Raw genomic sequence first — 24,450 nt, forward strand, 5'->3', positions numbered from 1 at the left:
GACCTCCCTTTACTGATACAGAACCAACTTCTTCAAGAGTCCAATGTAGGCAAAGATCAGCAGCTCTCTAGTGACCCTCAGACCTTCAGCTCCAAACTATGAGTGCTGAGACAACCAGCATTGTGGACTAAGCAACTGTTGTAACCCCCGAATTACTGATACCAGAGAGACTTCAGTGTTGTACAGTTTGCCTCTGCATTCCCTGCCAGAGGATCCCATCCTCATCCTCCTGCAGCAGCCCCTCCCGCTCCCCTAGCATTAGAATGGCACCATCTCTCTGTCCCCAAAAAACAACACTCCTGCTAATAACTCTCCAGGTGCCTGTCCTTGAGACCTTAGAGAAATAACAAACTCAAAGGAGACCATGGAAAAAAGGTAAACAGAGGTCAGGTCACAGACAGTTACTACTGCCCATAAAATTAGTCCCTAACAGACACCCATTAACCCCGTCCCACTTCAGTACTATTCCACCCTCTATTCCCCTTTTTTGTAAATATTCACATTATCCCTATACTGTATATAAGCCCAATGTTTTCTGGACTGAGGGTCACTTGCCAGCATTCATGCAGTGAGTGCTAGGTGGGTAAACGGAGTTCAAACTTGAAAATAAAACTCTGGGGCTGGTGAGATGGCTCAGTGGGTAAGAGCACCCGACTGCTCTTCCGAAGGTCCAGAGTTCAAATCCCAGCAACCACATGGTGGCTCACAACCACCCACAACGAGATCTGGCACCCTCTTCTGGAGAGTCTGAAGACAGCTACAGTGTACTTACATATAATAAATAAATAAATCTTTAAAAAAAAAAATAAAAGAAAATAAAACTCTTTCGCAATTTGCAGCAGACTTTGCAATTCTTGGGCTCATCTGCGTTTTCCGTGGACTCAGGGCACAACACAACTACCTGGATCTCAGCTTCTCCCACGTGAGACAGTCTAAACCACATTCATTCTATCAGGTCTTTCCTTTAGAGAGCCCCGAATAATGTCTGTAGTATATGTGTCCAAACATGACATCCTGAAATGAGGAGAGAGAAGGAAGCCAGTGGACTAGCTAGCTGTGTAGGATCCACCTTTGCCATCTCCAGTCTCCTCCTTCTGCCATAGCCATAATGTGATAGAATTGCAGCCATTAGTGAAGTGTGACGGACAGACTGGGAAGAGGTTAAAGTCATATCATCCTATCAAAAGCCTTGATTAGGAAAAACAAGTGATAGAAGGGCCTTTCAGGGTCAAACGAAATCTAAAGGACTTATTTTTAGATGAAACTTTGTAGAGGAGTCTTCTATAGGTAGGAGGGAGGAAGCTACAGTTGATTCCATACAGAGATAGAAGGGGAGGGAACCACAGACACAGATGGCCAGCCATGCGGGGGCACTTTTCCTGGGGGACACACTGAGCACAGAAGGTCTCAGATGACAGTGAAGAAGGAAAACTATAGAGCACACTTGCCTCAGGCCATGTGCTTTCTTTTAAAAGAATAGGGTAAGGCCTTCTGCACATTATATAGAGTGAGAAAATGGGATTAGGAGCTCACAGGAAACTTGTAACAGGGTTGTAACGGCCGCCATGGGAAATGGGATAGGAAGCAGAGGAGACACGTAAGTAAAAGGGTTGCTAAGCAAGAATGGGAGCCCAGCTGAGGATGAAGCTCATAAACCCATAATGGAGAAAATCAGCGCGGTTATAAGATGATCAGCCAGCTCAGCCTTCCAGCAGGCGAGGGCAAGCAGCCAACTGTGCTGAGCTGGATGGGAGTTTGGAGAGCAGAGCTACAGACAAAACAAGCAAGAGGAGGAGACTACATTCATGGTGCAGGTCACCAATCCTCGTGGTGTCAAGATGAACGACAGCAGATGAGCGATGGCCTCTGACCAAAGGAAGGCCCTGACAGACATGGTTCTTGAAGAGACACACTGAGGGGAAGAGGGCGGGAGGGAGGGGAGCTTCCTGGAAGAGAGGGGATCATGTCAACCTGACAACAATCTGACTTGTAATTTCCCCCTCTTCCTTCTTTCCTTCCATCTTCTTGGGACTCTCAAACCACTGTGGCAGACTGGTTCAGCAATACTAACCTGTTATCGATTGAATCTGTTACCTGCCTGTTGTCCCATTTACGGTTTTGCTAAGCAAGTTTTCTTTCCTTTGAAATTTGAAGCTCATTGCTTGTCCACCTCATAGTCTGCTGTTTAGGGTGAACCTGAAGAAAGGGGTTTTGTTCTGGTTTTGTTTTGCTTTTTTACATTTTTTATAAATAGACTTGGGTTTTGAACCACCTTGATCAAGAGTGAAATTTTTATTTTTATACACGGGCATAATTACATCTTTTGTGTAAGACATTTTGATGGCAAAGATAAAACTATAGCTAAATTAGAGCACAGTTCTGAGAACCAGTGAGTAGATGTCAGAAACTAAAAGAAGCCTGCGTCCAGTGACGTGGGCAAGAGCCTTGTCTGATGGTGACTGGAACTCTACCACGGTAGACAGGAGCTTAACATGCAACGATTCAGGGCTGAATTCATAACTTGTGACAAGAAATGGAAAGCACTTGACAGGGTCAAATATTTTAAATAAATTTAAATCCCACTGCAGGTGAGGATGTGAATCTGAGATGAGCACAGAGAACAGACAAAGAGAATGCTAGAGCTGTCAGAGCGTCTTCCAAAATGAAAGATGTCTCAGCTCCTGCAGTCAAAACCTAGATGAGCAAGACAGGCGAACGCCGTAAACAGTGTCATCTGGAACAGGCCAGAGGTACGCCTCTGCATGGAGATGGGGGCTAGTGCCTTCCCTCTGAGCCTCACACAAAGACCCTCCCAGCACTACTGTCTTTAGGTGCACTGTTTATAATTCCACGATGTCTCTTCTTTAAAACAAACATGCCTCATCTCCAGGTGGAAAGGGCAGGTCTTCTGAAGCAGTAAAGATGATTCCCACACTCTGAGCAAGGACACTTGCCATCTGTTACTTAGCTTAATTCAGTCACATGGATGAAGCTGTGTCCTTTCCAGGAGGAATTTTGTTTTTTCTAAGATAAACTAGATAGTGTGGAGGTTAGCATATACATATCATATGTATACATGTGTTACATACTACATATAATATATGTGCATCAGATAAAGAAACATGGTGACCACACAGTGATTTGATTTTTAGAAGACGGGGCGGGGGGCACTTATGAAGCAAGAATCCATGTCAATTAACCACTCTGTCTCAGGGACTGAAACAGAAATTATAAATAAATACAAAATATTAACTATTTCTTCTGACAGAGACATTGGTATTTACACCAATAAATGGTTTCAAAGGAACTGAAATATCTGTAAGTGATAGTTATTTATAGTTATTAAGTGATCACCCTTCACTTCTGCCAAAAAAAATGTGTTTAAGCTACAAATTCTTGTTAATTTTCAACCCTAGGAATATAAATTAATTAAAGTTAACAGAAGAATAAGGGAATTTGGAATAATTGTCTATTATACACCTTAAGCCCAAATATAAATTTTAGATACTATACTACCAACTCCATAAATATTATCTATTGAGATTGCATATTTACACATATCAACTCACATATTATAGTCAACACAAAACTATAGATATTATATATAATATTTTATACACATGTATATTTCCTTTTAAGCACTCGAGTTTCCATGAAGCTTCTCCATGTTATTTCTCCATGTACTACATTTTTCTCTGTGAAAGTCAGAATTGTTATTTACAGGTCTTATTCATTAATCAAGAAAATTGTAAGCAGATATTTGCAGTCAAACTTAGACAAAGGGGCCAAAAAGAATGGTAAAGACGGAGGAAGAATAACACATCTTATTCTGTTCTCTTCCACTTAGGTCCCACCATGTGAAACCTCTCACGGGTCTGGAGGCAATATCTGAAGCTCAATGCACCTGATTTCAAAAAGATTCCAGTTGAGGGTCTGAGTTGCAAAATGAGTGGAAAATTGTGGATGCAGTCTGTACTGCTGTTCCGCATGCAAATGAGAGAGTAATCACTTCCCAGGTCAAGGGCTAAATATAAATGTGTGATTAAAGTGGAGTCACTTAGGGTAATGGCTCATTAGAAGCAGGGAGAAATGCGCCAAAGGAGTGTGAGCAATGCCTCCTGGAACACAAGAAAATCACCTGGAGAGCCGCTGAGCAAGTCTCCCTTGTGTTGTTCAGGAAGTCCGAGGCTCTGGGGGGAAACTGTATGGTCTGACCCATCTCTGCTCTTGACCATCAACCCCATCACCATAAAATGCTTTCTTGAATCAAATTCTGACCTTAAAGATGATATTCTTGGTGTGTGTACATTTGTAATGCTGTAATTTAATTTGTTGCTGTTTGTTTTGTTTTTTGTTTTTGTTTTGGGGTTTTGTTTTGTGTTTCTTTGTTGGGGTTTCTTTTTTGGTTTTGGTTTTTGGTTTTTTTGGTGTTTTTTGGTTTTTTTTTTTTTTTTTTTTGGTTTTTTGGTTTTGTTTTGTTTTGTTTTTTGAGGCAAGGTCTCATTATGTAGCTCTGGTTGTCCCAGAACTCGATCTGTAGACTAGGCTGGCCTTGAACTTACAGAGATCCACCTGCCTTTCTGCCTCTTAAAGGTAGGCATGTGCTGCCATGCCTGCCTGTGCCAATGTTTGTGACTTGTATATTATAAATAAGAATGGTCAATAAAAGCTCAAGTTCAAAGACAAGGAAGAGTAGCTCAGACAAGTGCTTACCAGACTGACCTGTGGAGTGTCAGTAAAGTCATTTTGTATCTAGAATCTGAGGATTTTCTTGTTTTTCAGCTTTCTATTGTTTGTGTGTGTATGTACATATGCACATATACATACACACACATATATATGTATATATACATAAAATATATTTTTAACACACACACACACACACACACATATATATATATATATATATATATATATATATATATATATATATTTGCCTACCTTCCTCAAATCTACTTAAAGTCATGACAATCTTATGCTTATTGGGTAATCGTGTAACTAGCTCAAAGCACTACTTCAATGCTATCCTAAAGACTGGAAAACGCTGACATGATTTGCTCATTGCCTCCTGAATGCTGCTCTGAAAGCTCATCACAGATTGCTTCATGATTCCCTCCGTGAGGAGACTGAGAGCTCCCAGCTCCATGAAGAGACAGGTTGCCTCCAGCTCAATCAGTGAAGCACACTGATCTTAGCAATTTTTGCTTTGATGAATAATCATCTTTATCCTTCAGAAGTAGGAGATTCCAATATATTCCAAAAGATTTCCCATTAGCCTCATGTAATAGCTCTCAGTGGTGATATTCTTTGTTCTATGGTCAGCAGTAAAGTTTGAAAGCCATAGTTGTGGTTGATGCTTTTGAAGATATTTTAGCATTGTTTTTGACCCCTGGTATTAAATCAATGATAAGGAAGCTGAAGGAGGAGAAACTGTAAAAATAAGGAACAAGTGCCAGACAACTGGAAGAGTAGAGAGGAGATTCCATTTCAAGCAAACCCAGGGGCTGGGGCTTGGTGGCAGGGTGCCTGTATCCCCACATTTACAGTCAAAAAGCAGAATTCCTGTTGGACATACACACATGTGCATATACAACTTTATGATTGCACAGTTAAAAATGTATGACATCTCTTTTCAAACTGGTTCCTCTGTGTTTTGCTCCCATTCCAAAGTAAAGTTAGTATAAATAAATGAACAGTCTTTAAGTTTACCTCTTTCCCAGAGACCACAGTCATATCCAGACCCCAGTTCTAACTAGTCTCTATACTCAGGATTACATTGAATATTTAAGGCAATATATGCATGTGACTTATCGTGAACACAGGGATAGTCTGTGGACTCCATGGGCAGGTCTGACTATAGGCATGTGTTGGGTGTGAAGGGGCTCATTGTCTACAGAAGGAAATAGAAGAGAAATTAAATGAAGAAACGTTGGTAGGGAAGGCAAACCAACTGAAGACTACATCCGGCATAAACCGTGTATGGCAGACGCACATTATGACTAAGCAAAGATATCTTAGTGCTTAGGTTGGGAAGGCATGGGGACAAGAAGGAGAAGCTCTGCCCCCAGCATTTACACATAGAACAGAGCAAAGCCGGGCACACTCCCCTTTCAGGTCCGCATTCTCCCCTTTGCTGAAGGGAAGCTGCTCCCACCTCCTCCCCAGCCAGAGGCAACAGGGACAAGAACCTCAGGAAATGCCAAGGCTACTGTTTTGAAATGCAGGTGGTGTTTTTGTTTAGTTTAGTTTGGGTTTTTTGTTTTTGTTGCTGCTGCTTTGTTATGTTTTCTGATAAATGTGTTCTAAAAATGAGTTTAAAATCTGATTCATTGAGCCAGGAGAGTACGGTAGAGCATGGAAGTTCAGGGGAACCTGGAGTAAAGGCTGAGAGAAGGCAGTAATCTAAGATAGACTGGAAAAGGCCAGGATGGAGCCACTGCCACTTACAAAGATACACTCTTGAAGATGATCTGTGGTTCACTGTAATCCTAAAACTCACAACCCTGGCTGGATGTTTAACACCTGTTGAGATATGCAATGCACTGAGTTATATGCAGGACTCCCTGTATTAGAGAGAGTATTGGGAGGAACTGAGCCCCTGAAGGCCCACACAAGACAAATGACTCAAAGAGCCTGCACTAAATGATATGCACTTGATACCCTTGAGCTATTCAGGAAACTCTGTCTTTGTTCTGGCCTTCTCCCTTCTCCCACCTGTGGAAGAGATTCTTTCTCTAATAAATTGTCTGAACTTTTGCTGCATCGTGGTTTTTCTGTCCAACTCTTTGTTTTAGGACACAAGTAGCCAGAATCCCTCCAAGGGCTCCAACAAAACTTGACGTCCACAGTATCAGCTCCATTATGGACATCTATTATCAGTAACTTTACTCATAAGGAAGGAGGATGTGTCCCACAGAAAGGAGGAAGGAGAGCATCAGATATCCTATGAAACACATTGTAAAATTTTGAATAGGATTGTTAAGTCTTTCAAATGATCTGTTACCTTGCTGGGATAAATGCTACTCGAACATGCCAAGGCTTCATCAAAGGGCTACCCATTTCCTGTTACGGCCAGTCCTCATTTTCCATGACAGCTTTATTAGAAGGAAAACATGAAACTATCCCAAAATGTATCTGAGCTATGAATCTTATTGATAAAACCTTCCTCATGTGAGTATTCTATAGTTCTACAAAGTTGCTAAGAAGCACTGTTCTCACCCCAAACTTCAATAAGTTTTGGGGGATTTGCAGCAATTATCTTTTATGCTTTTAATGATTTTGCTATGCTGTGTGTATGGGTGTTTTGCCTGTGTATATGTCTGTGTACCACATGTGTGCCTAGAAGAGGCCAGAAGAGAGTATTGGATTCCCCGGAATTGGAGCTATAGATAATTGTAAACTACCACACGTCTGCTGGGAATTGAATCCAGAGCCTCTGGAAAAGCAGCCAACACTCTTAATGTTGGAATCTTAACTGTCCCATGTACATTACCACTGCCACAACTACCGCAAAACAACAATTAAGCACCATATTTATTATCTTACAATTATGTAGATAAGGAGCCTTGTGGGCATTTCACTGGACTAAAATCAAGATGTTGGAAAGCTGAGTTTCTCCATGTGGGTCCTAGAAAAGAACCTGCTTGTCATTTGGGGCATTGGCAGCTTCCAGTTTCTTAAGGTTGAGGGTAACACCTCCACTTGGCACTAAGCCATTTCCAGCTCCCCAAAGCCAGCCTCCTTCCTTGGCTCACAGCCCCACCCCTTGCACTGCCAAAGTATTTCGAATCCCCTCCTCATCCTTTCCCATTCTAGGCCCCTGACTTGCTCCTCTGTCTTCCTTCTATACTTTTAAAAGCACCTGTGATTGTGTTGTTCCCACTTGGATATGTCAGCATAGCCCATGAGGATTCTCAGGTATATCCTCTGATTTTCCCTGTGTCCTATCAGACCATGTATCTCAGGGTACTGGGGATGATTGGCAGACATCTCTGATGGGCAACAATGCTGCTGGCATTCCCTTAAATCATTTTGTACTACCAAGAGGTTGCCTTATACATGAGCCATAAAAATAGACAAATTAAAATGCTATAAATGCTTATTTCTTTTTTATCTCTTTCAATATTTTTGAAATAAATGCTTTAACCCATTGTTGGTATTTTTGTTGTTGTTGTGGGAAATATATATATACAAATATATCTCCAAGTTTCCGTGCTACTGCCAGGTAATGGCTGACCTGTTTTTAACTCATGGAGATCTTGACTCAGAATTCCACAATCTCTCCAAGTAGCTCGCTAGGTTCCCACTGTTGGGGTTCGCTACCACTCCAGCCCCGTGCTTCAAATCCCCCATAGTCTTTGTGGTGCGCATCTGGCAAACCCATGCTTTGCCGCCATACCTTTTTCTCTTGAACCCAGACAAGCTGCTGTGTGAAAGAAAACGCAACACAAACTCAGTTCAGAAACAATGGTAACTCAATCTCAGGGCGCAACAACTAAAACCTAATTTTGCGAGCCTTATTAAAATCTGATTCCTTCAGTGGTGGATCCTTGCAGATCCGCCATGACACAGGAAAACTCTAGAGGCTCCATCTTACCCATATGCTGTCCCTGTTCCAAGAGGACCTAACTCTCTCCTGCTACCTCTCTCCCTCCCTCCAAACCAGAAGTCCCGCCTACTCGCTCAGTGATTGGCTCCTTTATTCATTAGGTGATTGGTTCACAAGAACAGCACCAGGCCCATCCACAACAATTTTTTAAAACTGCAGAAAAAAAAAAAAAACTGTTCCATTTTTTTTTTTCAAATCGTAATGTTATGAAAAAGTGGAAATTTACCAGGTGCCTTTCTATAACAGTCACCATGTGTTTGGCGGATGTGATGTAAGTCCTAATGTCCAGGCTTGGAAAGTGTACCCAGAATGCACTGCACTCACACCAGACAAGTTCAGACTCTGAACTAAACCAGCTGGCGTAATGGAGTGACCAAATTTCAAATAGATCAAGAGATGTATAATGAATATTTGGAAAACAATAAAAGCTTTCCATTGCTACCATTAAAATACAAAGTTTCAGAATTATTTCTCTTTTTAGATATCCATGTCATATTATTGTATTTTGGGTATTTATAGCATTTTTTAAATTTAAATACATTTTATCATATCCGTTCCCTCCCCTAAGTCTTTCCAGATCGTCTCCCCTTCTCTACCCATCCATTTTAAGTTCTTTCTCAAAAAATTAAACAAAAGCCTGAAACAACAACACAACCAAAGCAAACAAAGAAACAACAATTAAAAAAAAAAAAAAACACCACCACTGCCCAGCATATTGTACAAGCGTATCTAGGCCCAAGTGTATGTAGCAAATCAACTATTGTATGATAATTATAAATGTATGAATAATATTTAAAAATTTTAAAAATCCCATGTTACTTTGTCTTTACCCATCCCAAACTGTATATTTTTGTTCTCCTCAGACATACAATTAATATATCAGTTATTTAAAAAATAAAATATATTGAATTAATAAATAAATTTTATAAATATACATACCTATATATATTTAGAGTGCATATACTAAAATTTTACTAACTGATATAAATAATAAAAATTGAAATCTATTATGCTAAGAAGTATACTATACATATTTAGCTAATACATGGCATACTAAAACGGTTTAAAAGAATATTTGTCAATTAAACTGATATTAGTTTTCCACTAGCTTCATGATGGCATTCACATACAGGTGAATTCAATTTAATCACTCCAACATAACATGAAGAGAAAAATGGTTACTAAGGAGCCAAGGAAATGTTAAGCAAATGTTTTTAAAGATGTATTTACATGAGAGAGAGGGAGAGAGAGAGGGGGGGGAGAGAGAGATTATATGTACTATGTGTGTGCATGCAGAAGGAGAACATGGAGGCCAGAAAAGGGTGTTGGATCTCCTGGAACTGGAATTCAGGCAGTTGTACGCTGTCAAGAACCCCTAAGCAAATATATTTTCTACTACTTCTACATAGTTAACTTGATTTTGAACGTTGAACTTTGACTTGGTTAAGGTTTCTATTGCCACATTAAAACACCGTGGCAAAAGCAATTAGGGGAGGAAAGTTTTATTTCATCTTATCCTTCCAAGTCACACTCCATCACTGAGCAAAGTCAAGGCAAGAACTCTTTCAGGGCAGGAACCTTGATGCAGGAAGAGGAGCAGAGGCCATGGAGTGTGTAAATACTGGTTTGCTCCCCATGGCTTGCTCAGCTTGCTTTCTAAAAGCACACAGAACCCTATAGTCCAGGGGTGGCAGTGGACCACAGTAAGCTGTCCCCTTCCTCATCAATCAACTGTTAAGTAACACCCCAAGAGATTGCCTACAGTCCCATCTGGTGGGGCATTTTCTCAATTGAGGTTGCCTCTTCTCGGATGAGACTTGGCTAGTCTACAGAAAATTCACCAGTATAGACTTTAGGAGTCACAGAGAGAGCTCACTCATCTCTCTTAATTGTGTTGGAGATCTAATTGTCCCTGTCCTCAGATACAGTTGTTCTTGCTGGGAAATATACAAATAGACTTTTCTAAATACAGCAGCAACCAAAACACCCTCATCCTTCCTGTCTATTTCTTCCCTTGTGTTGTAATTTTTGATTTCTGGTGATTGGAGGCTGTGTATTGTTAACAAGTGGATAAACAAATGGTGCTTATAATTTTATATTTTCAATATATGTATTTCACCTGATATTTATCTGTTTGGACCTTGTAAATAAATCTAGCATACTCCCTTTAAAAGTAGATCAAATCCATTCTACTTACCAAACTATTCCCTGAGCCCCAGAGCCAATTGGCTTCAGGTTCTGGTAGCGCTTAAGAACGGTGAAGGTTGAGTCCCCCACTTCCACACTGTAGAACTGGTTGTCCACCTTGCTTTTGCTCATGTTGTAATGTTTGGCAATAGATGACACATCCACGTGTTTATCGAATCCCTGTCGGGAAGAACAAGGAGACAAGAACAGTTCAATGTTAATGGACACAGAGAAGTCTTTTCTTCCGATGGTTACACGCATCTGGCCATCTCTCATCTAGTCTACCTAGCTCACACAAGAAAAAAAAAAAATCTGTATTGAGCCCTGACAGTTTATTTGAATGAAATGAACTATAAAATGTAAACAATGTCTTCTTCATATTAACATGTTTAAGGCCTGGAAATACAGACCATATGAGATAGAGGCTCAACAACCAAGCCACCAGACCTGTGTCAAACAGAAAGAGATTTGGCCCCATGACCATCTCATCCCTTCTAGGTAAACAAATACTGCAAATATCCTCGCTTCAGTATATCTGAGACACTTAAGAATTCAAGAAAATGAGAGAAGTGTTCCCTGGTCATAAGAGGAAGAGTAAAGATGGTGCCTGCAGCCCTCTCATCAAAAAGAGCTGAGGCTGCAAAGTAACATGCAGGAGCAGCTTTTATGAATCAGCTAAATTTAAATGAACTACATACAGTTGACTTCATTTCTTCTCATTAGTACCCAAGATTATTACTGCCCTTTTTAAGTGCTGAAAATACTAGATTAGCTAAACATCGCTCAAAAATTCATGGCAGTTTATTTTGAGGATGCTTAGATGTTACGTGCACTGGCAATTGCATCTCCTGTTTATCTTTGGAGAAGTTCATGTGTCAGGCATCTTTGGTAATTAAAAAGTTATCCTTTAAAAAAATCTGAATGAATATTTACACATAATATATCACGAAGAGCTACTACCTATGATTAGAACTTACTCATAAAAGCTCTGACGTCATACTTTACCACACAAAAGATATGAGCTATAGCTAGAGGAGTCATGCTGTAACTGATTGCATGTGGCACACACTGGTGGATGCCTACTTGATACTTAGGCCTCTTCTCAATGATGTCATTTAGGTTTTAATACATGCTTTCTGTGTATTATTTCAAGCAACTGAAAAAACAAGTAGTCTTAGCCAGTGGTTCTCACTAGACCTGGCATCTACACATGGGGACATTCAGTTAGGAGAATCCTGACATGTTGTACGGATGAGGAGAGCTATAACTCATCCAGCTCTATCGTTCCTGGTTTCTGAAAACTTCTGGGTAGCCCTGCAGGAGGTGGGTATTCCCAACTGATAGACAATTTCCCGTGTACAGCACAAGATGTGAATGTCTGGATGCAGCTTTAATCAGTGAAAACTTCACCTACAATGCTTTGAGCCTAGAATCAAAATCAAAATTCTCATATAATTTACTACATGTTAGCTTTTCTGAATATCAGTTCTTATATAATTTGAACAATTTAAAGTCTCTTAGGCTCTAAACCTCTAAGTTGGCCATAAAACCATTTCCCTTGGAAACTTTTGCCATTTCATGTCTAAATAAAAAGTTGATATGGAAGTACCTCTTAATCTGTGCCTGAGTAGAAGGAGATCCAGTCAGGATGGTGATGTGAGGATGATGACGTGAGGATGATTTGACCTGAGCCAGAACAATGGGCAAGTCTACTGGGAGAGTCGGGAGGCCCTGACCAACAAGGCAGGCGTAGAGCCGAATAGACATAGCAGGCTGCCCTGTGCCTGGAGCAGGCATCGTGGCAACATTCGGTACAAATGTGGGGGGCCACAATCAAAGTACAACACTGAATACTTTTCATCTACAAGATTAACATGGGATGACTGACACCTGCCTAATGTGGCATTTGTTCTGTTCTGACCATTCGTTGCACCCCTTAATATTTGGAATATCATAAAATCCATAGCACAAGTTAGCTTTATCAACTCTAGATGACCAGTAGTAGCCCTGAAGTACTGCATGTGTGTCTAATCACATGGGTGTACTAATCATAATAATCATGTGTGTATACCAATCATACATATGTACTAATCATATATGTATACTAATCACACATGTGCACTAACCACAAGTGTGTACTAATCACAGTACATACTAGTCACATGTGTATAGTAACCACATGTATGTAATAATCACATATGTATACTAATCACACATATATACTAACCACAAGTGTGTACTAATCATATGTATATAATAATCACATATGTATACTAATCACACATACATACTGTGCATACTAATCACACATGTGCACCAACCACAAGTGTGCAATATTTCCAATTTTTACTAGTCACATGTGTGTACTAATCACATGTGTGTAATAATCACATATGTATACTAATCACACATACATACATGAGTACACACATGAGTACACAGTGTATACTAGTCACATGTGCATCTAATCACATGTGTGTACTAATCACACATGTGTACTTATCACATGTGTGTGATAATATCTTGCAGTAGACTTCATATTCCAGACCCCTGACTCTGCACAGCCACCACTCTCTGTTTGTAGGCTCTGTTGTGGTTTTCCAGCTGTAATCTCCATTTCCCCAGAAGAGTTGAACTAACCTGCTGGAGATATTCTCTCACCACTTCAACACATATTCAAAAAAGTGTAATAATTCATATAACTTTTTGTTTAGGATTACATAATTTTTGCGATGCTTACAACTGCTTAATTCAATATTGACGACATGCATAATACGTGACAGATGCTGGGTTAACACTGGCAATGCAGTAAAAATAAGATAAAGTTGAAACCTAGAGTGAAGATGGTGAAGTGGGTAGTTAAATAGAGATGGTTTATTCTATAGGGAACAAAGTATACATTCTGGTAATAAATAGGAAGTAACAACTTATTGTCTGTATAATTCCATCATTAATTTATTCTGATACGATGTATAAAACATCTATATTATTACATTATATTAATTACACATAACAATGGATTTCCCTGTGACATTTTTCACACATGTGCGAATGCATTCAGAACACACTCATCCACTACCCTGCCCTACCTTCACTCACATCTGTGAATTGTCCTCCTTCCCCATCTGGCCAACCCTCCACTCTCAGTCTTTTCTGTGTGGTCCCATTGAGTTTCATTAGGGCTGTTCATAAACATTATTGGTGAAAGTTTAATTACAGTATCATGTGCACCTTACCAGTGGATACACCCTTGAAGAAAATCCTTCCTCCACATCAACCGTTATCTATCCATGCTTAAGTCCTCAGATAGGTAAGCCCCGTGAGTCCCTCCTCCATCCCTGACAGGATGTTGACAGGCAGATCTTGAGGAGATCTTGTCAAGAGTTCATGAATACAAAAGTGTGTCACACCCAGAAGTTAATGCATCACACTGCTCCCCTTATTCTTCTGGGGTTACATTCCTCCCACCTACTTCCCATGTTCTCTGAGCATTGGAGACCATGTGAAAGATGTCTGATTTCATAGATGAGCATTCAATAGTCTTTATTCTGGTTTTGACCAGTTATCTCTGCACCCACCACTGACTACTACAGAAAGCTTTTCTGGCTAGAACTGACAGCACCACTAATGTATGGGCATACACATTGTTATTTAGGAGGGAATTTGACAGAGACATCATATCCATTTAGCAAAACAACAGCAATAGCTTCCTACTAGAGTCTACAAACCTTCCCACCCACGGGCTTTTGACTGGGCTTAGAGTATGAAACGCAGTGTCCTTCCTGTGTGGCTGACATCCAATCCAATCAGAAAGACATTGGTCCCCTCCATAGCAGACATGTCATTATTGCCCCAGTGGGTTGATCACACCTGCTAGTGAGGATTATCTCACACAGGCTGCACAGTTGAGTATATTTGTATGACATAGCTTCTCCATCGCTTCTTCTGGCACTGTGCAGGCTAGCCAGCAGGGAGAAAATTCCCATCCCAGTTCAAGTTAGATTTCTCTATGTCCTGTGACTGAAGCATGTGGCCCCTTCAGCAATAGGGTCCTACCAACCAGTTATCATGGACAACCAAGAGCAGTGATAATTGTCCCTGTTGCTTGGGAGCTTTGGAGGCCTCTCTAAGAGGGAGAAACAATCCTGTAAGTAGTGTGGCTTACAGGTCTATGATATGAAAGCAGAAGGAGAAATACTGAGACTAGAAATGTCTGAATAGGGGAAAGGGACAAGGTATGAGGGAGAAAGCACCCTAGGAGTTAAAGTGGATAATGCGTAAAGAGAGCTTGGATCTGTGCTCATTCACGTCATGGGCTCCCTCCTCACCAGTTCTTTGATTTGCGTGTGCCTGGAGAACACTGGTTGAGCTTGATAAACATAATCCTGTGCTCACACTGGAGTTTTGGATTTGGGTGTCCCTTCTGTTCCAGAAACATACACTACACACACACACACACACACACACACACACACACACAGAGAGAGAGAGAGAGAGAGAGAGAGAGAGACAGACAGACAGACAGACAGACAGACAGACAGACAGACAGACAGACAGAGACAGACACACACACACACAGACAGAGACAGACAGAGACAGAGACACAGAGAGACAGAGAGACTGAAATCATCATGATACTCTTGTGAATTCATAGACACACACACACTTATATATACACTTCAGATTTAGTAACTACTTAATGCTAGATTTTACTTAGAGTGCAGGTAAATCAAAGAGTTAGAGAACACCTCTTCGAAAAGCCTATATTAATTATTTAAGTGACAAATAATAGCATTGAGATTTTTATTGAATTAATAGAAAAGACAAGCAAAAGTTCCATGGCAAGTACTGTGTGAGGAGCTTCCTCCTTTAAATTTGCATGCTCACAGAGAAGTGTCCTTCCAAATACAAACAAGTCCTGAGATTCCTTTCAGCCTTAAAGACAAAAGACTCAATTTGACCTGAGTCAGGCCCCTATAACTTGGGTGAAGTCCTCAGGTCATTAAAGACCACAGCGGACATTGACATTCCTAGGGACTTATGCTGAGACTCCTATTCAAGAACTCTTGGTGAGCTACCCCATCTGTCATTTGTCTGACCAGCTCTTTTAAACATGGGTTCTGGGTTCCTTTGCTTCTGTCTTTCTAGCCAGAAACGCACTGTATGATAGCGTGCCGCTGACACCGTGTTATCCGTCTTAGGCTTTGATTGTGCTTTGCTCAGAGATAATGATGACCTGTATGCATTTCAGGGACATTCTCTCCTGGATCTCACTGAGGAAGACTGTCCTGTGCTGCTGTTAAAAGCTCCTGAGCAGGGAGCATTGGGGTTTAAGGGCCCGGACCAGTCGGTGGAGCTTCCTGGGTTTGTGTCTTGTTTTGCTTTGCTTTGTTTGGTTGTTGTTGTTGCTTTTTATATTAGAACTGAAAATAACACGGAGTCCAGGTCAATCCTGCACTTCCTATCTGTGAAGACTTGAGCCTGCTTTTTCATCTTTTCACTCACTATTTATATCCTATGTGGTTCCATAAAGGATTTGTGCAGCTCACCTGGAGGTTTCAAGAATGAACAATGAAACCATTAAATCTCGCTTTAAACACAAATGACAAAAGCAGCGAGTTGAGCGGTGACAGGTATCCCAGAAGATGTGAGTTATAAATGCCCACTACCTTGAGCACAAAACTTAATGTCACGCTCTGGAAAAGTCAAAGGAAAAACTAATGGTAGCCACAACAAAACCAGAGAGAGTGGCAAGGTTTGGTTCATTAATCTAACAAATCTAGCAAAACAAGTTAGAAGAAAGATAATGGTTCACCAGTGCTTAACTGCAGGGGGAAGAGATTTCATAGTTCTTTACATAGTTAGCCTGGTATCAAACAATAGCTAGCATATACAAAGATTTTTACCAGGAACATAGAATTATGTTTCATATTTCTCACTTGATATGAACTCTCAGAGGGTCCAGGGCATACCAGGTAGAGTGCTATAATTGATTTCCTACTACAGGTACTGAGGTGGAAGTTTCTAGTTGTGTCATATGATTGCAGATGCATGTGGTATGTTGTTGAGGGAAGACCCATGGGAAGACCCATGATGTTTGGAAAATGCATAAACATGAATCAATAGACACTGGCATCTCGCTTGCATAGCTAGTCTTGCAAAACTTTGTTGACCTTGCGTCATCACAGAACTTCATTGAGAGAGGCACAGTGAAGAATTTCTCCTGGCATCCCAACTGGTCCTGGTAACTCCTGCTGACTCGTGCTAACACTCTTAATTCGGCAGAGGCCTGGCTGTTTCTGCTGGATCTTGCCCCCACTGCTGATTCATGTTTGCTATCCTGACACTACTGAACTGCACTGCTAGTATCCTGACAAACGGAGATTAGAAGCATCCCAAAGAACCATTTCTAAACAGGGCCACATTCCGTGTCCTATTTACCATCTCTCCCCTGCCTTTGGATGCTAGGCTAGAAGTGGCGTCCATAGCACTTGAAAACCCTTATTCAGGTAGGTTTTGAAAATTTTAAGTCTATAGGCATGCTCTTTATTATATTAAATTATATATGATATTTTAATGTGTATACTCAAAACAAATGAAGGAAGCTCCCAGAGCCATGAACCAACTGACTCTCAGTTTCAGAACAAGTAATCCATGGGTATGTGAATTAAATTCACCCAATTTGACATAATTTTTACAAACTGGAAAATAATTTAGAATAGTGAGGTAGTTTTCTAAGAATGAGCTATAGGATGAAACCTTAGGAAGTCTAGAGAAATTACTCGGCTGTTACAAACTCACTTTTCAGTCCTCTCTCCCTGGAATCTGAAGAAGCTGTTTGTTAAACAAGTCCCTAGTTGAATACAACCCTGTGTTAGCAGTTGTAACCAGAGATTTCCTATGTAAATGTAAAGTGGGCTTGGCTTCAGTCACTGAAACACATTTATTGATGACATACTATGTGCTCCACAATATTAAAACCTGTATTGATATCACATCAACCAACTCAGTAGAAAATGCCATATGGAGTCACTTTCAGTGCATTAGCCAATGTGTAGACAACTTTCTTGATGTTGTCATTTGCACTTATGAGTTATGGTTCCTCTTTTGACATAGATGGAATCAGCAATTTATTTTACAAGTTATACTGACAGGTGGAGCTCTCCCACTATGCTGTTGCCAGGTTGTCATGGAAGGACAACAGAAACCAATAATCATGCTGTTTCTTGGGGCTAGGAGGCACACACTCACTCCATTTTCAATCTGAATCAAATCAGTTATCCATTAGTTTTAAAGGGGAATATCTGAGCTGACAATTCTTAATAAATAAAATGGCATGGGGTTTTGTTTTGTTGGGGGCACATTTTGCTATTATTTCTTGACTTGTGATTCTCTAAGAACAGTTCCATTCTGGAATCTATTTAATGTGAATGCTAGTTGGTCCAGAGATGTTACTCTGTGAAATCAATAAGTTATAACAACAGTATAACAAACCCTTTTAAAACTTCACTTACATTTAACATCATTTTGTGCTATATGAAAAGGCATTTGGTGTAATCAATGGTGGTGCTGAGGCCTCTGACTGCTCTGCCTCCTCTTTGTGTACAGAGGAAGAAAGTGATACTGCATGGAGCTGCTGGGTGCTAGCTTAATATTGGTTCAGGAACTAATGAAAGAATTCCTATTATCATTTTACAGGAAGAAAGTTCAGGACAGATAACTTCCACAACTGCCACGGCACTCCGGTGGAGTCAGCCTGTCAGGCAGAAATGCCTAAAAGCTGCTCATGAGGAAAAGAGTTTCAAGGAAGCTCTCCTCCTGGAGTCTGACAAAAGCCAGCTCTCCAGTTGGGTCAGTTTGACAGGCGAAAGCCTGGAAGCTGCCCACGAGGAAAAGAGTTCCACGGAAATTCCCTCCTGGAGTTTGGCATTTCCCCTAACCCATAAAATTAATTTTTTACTCCCGAGTTAGTCTAGTGTATGGATCCACGTGCTCTCTATTTAGTATTACCTTATTGTTAATGCCTTTTTAAGATTGTATTCTGAATTAGCTAAAGCCTCTCCCAGTGTTCCAAGATCCCAGATAGCAGCAAGGAGCTTAGCCTATTCAGTAACTAATTAAGCACTACAATAAAACAATAAATCACAGCCATTAACTCAATTGACTGCAGAAAGAGACTAAAAGTCTCACTGAGATAGAAATATTTACTACAAACTACATTCCATGCAAGAGCAAGTTGATATACTATCCTAATAATGGGAATTCTCCAAACTAGATAAGAATTAACAAGGCCTAGAGAATTTCGGGGTCAGTGACATTACATTATTCTTGAAGCCTGTCAAGAGTTAATTACCCCCTGGTGCTATTAACACTGAAGTGTAAATTTCTTGCCTAACATTAGGCTGATCCTAGGCAGGGTGATAATCTCTAAAGTAAACATTTATCTGGTTCCTTTTGAAGTCACTCCTCTTGCACCTAAAAAACTTCAATGTGCCCTATTCTGTTACTCTGTATTATAAAAGTCTGAGACTCCACCAGAACATTACATTCAGATTCAACACCTCTCTTGTGTGTGTGTCTCTGTTTGTCACTTTACCTAAGCTTTGCCCACCTACTCTAGAGACTCTTTTCCACGCAGGCACAGGGGCCCAGAGGGTCTACAGCACACAACGTTATACTGTGCTGCAGCATCTAACAGTCTCCTCTAGAATCCCACTATGAGACCTTGGGCAATGTCATTATAAACCCAGCCCCAGTTTCCTTACACACAGAAGAAAAGAAATAATAGTCTACTCTTCATCAGTGGGAGATTTACACTAGATGATATATGGGACTTTCTTAGTTATTACACAGTTATAATAACTAGGATAGAGACATGATTCACCATTTAAAGATCTACTTGCAATATTTTAAAGAAAGTTCATCCAACTCTTAAGCAATACTTAAAGCCATAACACTGTGCTAGGAGCCTATGGTCTGGAGAGATGGTGGGATTAAAAAGACAAGCAACAAGTTATACTTTCTGTTTCCACCATAGAGGGATAGCAAGACTTCTCAGTGGACAGAGACCCCTGCCATCAAAGAAAACCACATTGTGAATGGAGATGAGTAACTGGGAAAATGTCCTTTGACCTCCACATGCATACCATGGTATATGTATAAATGAGTATACACACACACACACACACACACACACACACTGAGTAAATAAAATGTAATTTTAAAAATGTGAAGTCATGTGCCTTGCCTGCTCCTCTTTCTTCTCACTGTGGTATCTCAGCTGCTACCACACAGGATAGCAGGAATTTAAATTCCCGAGACACTAGAAAAAAAGGAACCCATCCCAGCATGCATTGGAATCTACACTGTAGGATGTAAACTTTTACTCTGATAAGTCCTAGAGATCTAGGGTACGTTATTACTACACTCCATTTGCACTGAACAAGTCATTGTTTTGTTCTTAAGACACGGTGCTCTGGCCTCATGATGCTGAGCGCTAAATCCCTGCATAGAGGCTGGGACAGGGAGTGCTGATTTCAGAATCAATGGTATTGCCCACTGAGCTGGAACACTACATTCTCCACCTTTCACTGCGCACCTTCCCACCTTGTGTGTGATAAAGATAAAGAAGAACGCCTAGGAAACAACAGCTCTGTGACATAATTGCACAAGAAGAACTCAGTAATTGGGACAATAAAGAACAACCCAGTATTAAGAAAAATAAAAAACTTTCTTGCCTTAGATAAATGGACCGGGCAGTCCAACAACTTTTGGAAACAATGTTTCTAGAATCAATGTTTCCAGTGAGTTCACCTGGGACTTACCAGCCTTTCCCTGAAGTTTGTCTCTACAGTTTGGTCGCAAACATTTAGAGTTCCTCAATGCTACATTCAACAATCTTGAGCCTGAGTCCGCTTTCATGTATACAACACACAGCCTTATCCTGAGCCCCACATAAATCTATTGGCTATTTTCATTCCTGTACCTGTATGTCCACAAAGAGATATAATTGGTGCCTCAGTTGGTGGGTCTTCGTGCTAAGATCTTGGTTTGTATGTCTTCCTGTCTGTTTTATTATTCATCTGTCTATCATTTATGTATTGGTTGCAGCATTGGGCCCTTGTAGATGCTAAGGAACATGCACATTCTAGAAATATGTTTTACCCTAGGCAAAAACCCCAGCCTATCTTTAAATTTTGTCACAAGAATCTTACTGGATTTCACAAGGTGACATTGAACTCATTATGCAGCCCAAGATGGCTTCACAGTTGTCATCTTCCAGCTGTGACTGCCCAAGTAGCCATCATGATAAGGGTGCGCCGCTTAGCCTTGAGTCTTCCACCACCTTATATACGTGATTCAGAGCTGGGGGTATAGCTTTGTGATAAGATGTCCTAGCCTAGTATGTGCAAGTTCCTGAATTCAATGCAGCTCTGAAAATCAACAAGAAAAATATAGTGCTAATAGTGCATTGGCGCTTTGACCTTCTTGAATTTGTTGGCAATATATAATCAAACAAGTATTTACATTTTAGAGACTTCGAACCCCCAGAAGTATACTGGCATCTGTGGAATTTAGAACTTGGAACAGAACTGCTGGTGGGCGAGCTTGACCTACTTGCAAAATGTCGCCACTCCTGGTTGTGCGCCCAGCCTTAGAGAATCATTTTTCAGTAAAACAAAGCCTGTAACTTTATTTCCATTTCCAATGCCCTCTGCCACCAGGGAAATAGTGCATGGAAAGCACAGAATAATTACAGATGAACACAATTTAGACTAAAACAGAGTCTGTGTGTTTCATACATCTTTTAGCAAGCATGGCTACAGATGCACTGAAATCACGCACAGTTCTAGTGAATTTTATAGCTCAACTATAAAAAAAAATACTCAAGCCATGACTTTGTTCGGTCTGATTGAACCTTCAATTATAATTAAACTCACAATACCAAGCTTCATTTACAATCAAGTTAATCTTATTCCACAGAAAGCTAAAATTTTGACCCTTTTGTGTTAAGTAAACCAAGCACGTTTTTAAAAATGAACCAACACAGAAACCCTCTCAGTTGCAAGACTGAATTTTATATCTTGTCAGTTAGTCTTAGGCAGTGTAACAGAGTCCAATTTGACTGAAGTAGATATTCCATAGTTTTTTATATAAATATTTCAGGGTATAGAGCAAAATGGAGCACTAAATTTGCTATAGCTATATTTCCATGTAGATACTAGAAAAAAAAATACCATTAACCAATATAAATCTCATCCACAAATGCAGGAGGTCGGTTTCCATGACTGTGTAGAGAGTGGTGAGTTATCGCATCAGAAAATGTGTGCATGTTGTTATACTGGGCATCTTGTCTTTGTTTATTTAATATCTTATCCCCTCCCTTCAAGCAAACAAAGGCATCAGTGCCGTGCTTTTTAGGTTATTAATGTAAAATTAAATCTTGTGTATCAAAACATATATAAGGAAAGTCAGAGTCATGTTCCTTTAAATAGGTGAAAATAGGAGTCCAATGAAATGGTAAAATGTCATCTGACACTTCGTATGAAGTCTGTGAAAATATGAAAAATAAGATCACAGAGGAATCAATGTTGGGTCGTAATGCCTTATCTCTTCATTGTCAACTCCACTAGATTTGGAAGCACTTAGAGGAGACACACCTGTGGGGGATCTTCAGTGATATTTTTATAAAAGTTTAGTTGAAGGGGGCAGACACACCCTGCGTGTGAGTGGAACCATCATATGACCTGGGGTTCTGGACTGAAGAGAGAACAGAGGGAACCAGCTAAACCAGAGTGAACATCCACCTCTCTCTCCTCTCTCTCTCTCTCTCTCTCTCTCTCTCTCTCTCTCTCTCTCTCTCTCTCTCTCTCTCTCTCTCTCTCTCTGCTTCTTTACTATGGATACAATGTAACGTAATCACCTGCTCTATCTGCTGACCCTACCATGCTATGATGAACCACATCCCTTTAAGACAGGAGCCTAATGGGTCTTTTTGATAGGAGACCAGAATGCTGAGGAAAATGTGGAGGGAGGGGGAGGGAGGCTTGTTCCATGAAGCTTCAAAGGGAAACAAGAACTCTCTGGAGAACTAGCTGGAGGGTGGGTCCAGGCCCTGTGAATCTAAATGGAACCCAAGTCGAAATAAATTGATGGAGGAAATTTAGGGAGAGCGTAACTTCCGGCTATGGAGTGGTCTCTGCTCGTTTCTCTATGCCAGCTCGATGGTGGATGGCAGAAAGATATGGAAATTGTACAGTCTGGAGAGCAGAGCAATGTGAACAAGAATAGAAGCACAAAGTGGATGAGAAGAGAGCAGCTATAATTATGACCAAGAAAGACTGTGCTCTTCCGTGGAAAGTAGGAAAGATGTTTTGAGGGAGTGGTCCCACCTGTCCAAGATTCCAACATACACAAATGCAAAACTATTTGAAACAAGAGAGTCCAGACTTAGAACGTTGCTAAAGGGATTTCCTGTTGGGAAATAACTTTCTAAGGACATGATTTCCTGAGGCCAGATGCCAGAGTATGCAAATGCTCTGCTACAAAGGGGGCCAGACTATATCCAAGCTGGCAGTAGAATTTGGTAGGAGGGTCCACATAGTAAATGCTTTTGCAAAGCCTAACAGTTCTGGGGTCATGGAGGCTTGAATACAAATTCCAAAAAGCCACTGAGGCCAAGCAACATGAGGCAGGGTCAGATTCTGTGAAAGAAGACTTTGAGCTCTCATTTTTATTAAGCTGTGATGGTTAAGATCAAGTTGCAAAGACACCCTAAGATAGTGAAGATTGAAGACACCATGGGACAGCTATCAAGGAGAACTATAGGTATGAAAACAGCCTGCCCAATGAAAGAATGTCCAAGCAAGACTGAATCCTACCAGAGTGCATACCTAATCTCGCAGCTCCATGTCTGGCATCTGGGTTTCTTAGGTAGTATCATGTTACCACTGTTTTGTGTAACCCCTTATGTGCACTTCTTCCACTGCATGCAGTAGACGCATCTTAGACATTCATGAAGAGCCTTTTTCCTCGACTCGTGGCAATCTGTAATTGTTTTTTTAGTCTTGTGTTAATTTGGTTCCCTATCAAATTACTACATGTCAACAGAAGTCATTAAGACGTTTATAATGGCTGCTTCAGAGAGAAGGAATGAATGAATGGTCTGAGTGACGGGTGCGATAATTTCCTCAGTTCAATCATTCCACACATGTCCTGAAGCATCGCACTGTATTGCTTACAATTTTTAATGTTTTGCGTTAATTAAACTTAAAACTCCAAAAAGGGTGGGAGAGGGATGGCTCAGTGGTTAAGAACACTCCCTGCTCTTGCAGACACAACTTGAATCTGGTTCTTGGGCCTCACATCAGCCATCCATAGCTCTGTCTCTCACACACCTGACACCTACAGACCCTCACTCATGTTCTGTCTCTGTCCCTCTACTTCTCTCTAATAAAAATAAGACTTTAAAAGAAGATCATAAAAATGCTGTATATCAGGATGTGTATAATTGTTAAGCCCCCTCTTTTAGTCAGAGTTTCTATTCCTGCACAAACATCATGACCAAGAAGCACGTTGGGGAGGTAAGGGTTTATTCGGCTTACACTTCCATACTGCTGTTCATCACCAAGGAAGTCAGGACTGGAACTCAAGCA

General features: G+C 40.6%; 1 protein-coding gene across 4 annotated transcripts in view; it reads right to left on the bottom strand.

The window, feature by feature from the left end:
* Mapk10 (mitogen-activated protein kinase 10) overlaps positions 1-24,450 on the bottom strand; it is a 313,083-nt gene that overhangs the window by 124,939 nt on the left and 163,694 nt on the right. For all 4 annotated transcript variants that reach the window (XM_085836936.1, XM_021162159.3, XM_021162158.3 and 1 more), the window contains one exon: positions 10,806-10,975. In XM_085836936.1, the coding sequence (XP_085693062.1) occupies positions 10,806-10,927 (122 nt within the window). In that variant the 5' untranslated portion in view covers positions 10,928-10,975. The remainder of the gene's footprint in view (positions 1-10,805; positions 10,976-24,450) is intronic.

Source organism: Mus caroli, unplaced genomic scaffold, assembly GCF_978045245.1.
Source record: "Mus caroli unplaced genomic scaffold, Mus_caroli_1 scaffold_4, whole genome shotgun sequence".
NCBI lineage: Eukaryota > Metazoa > Chordata > Mammalia > Rodentia > Muridae > Mus > Mus caroli.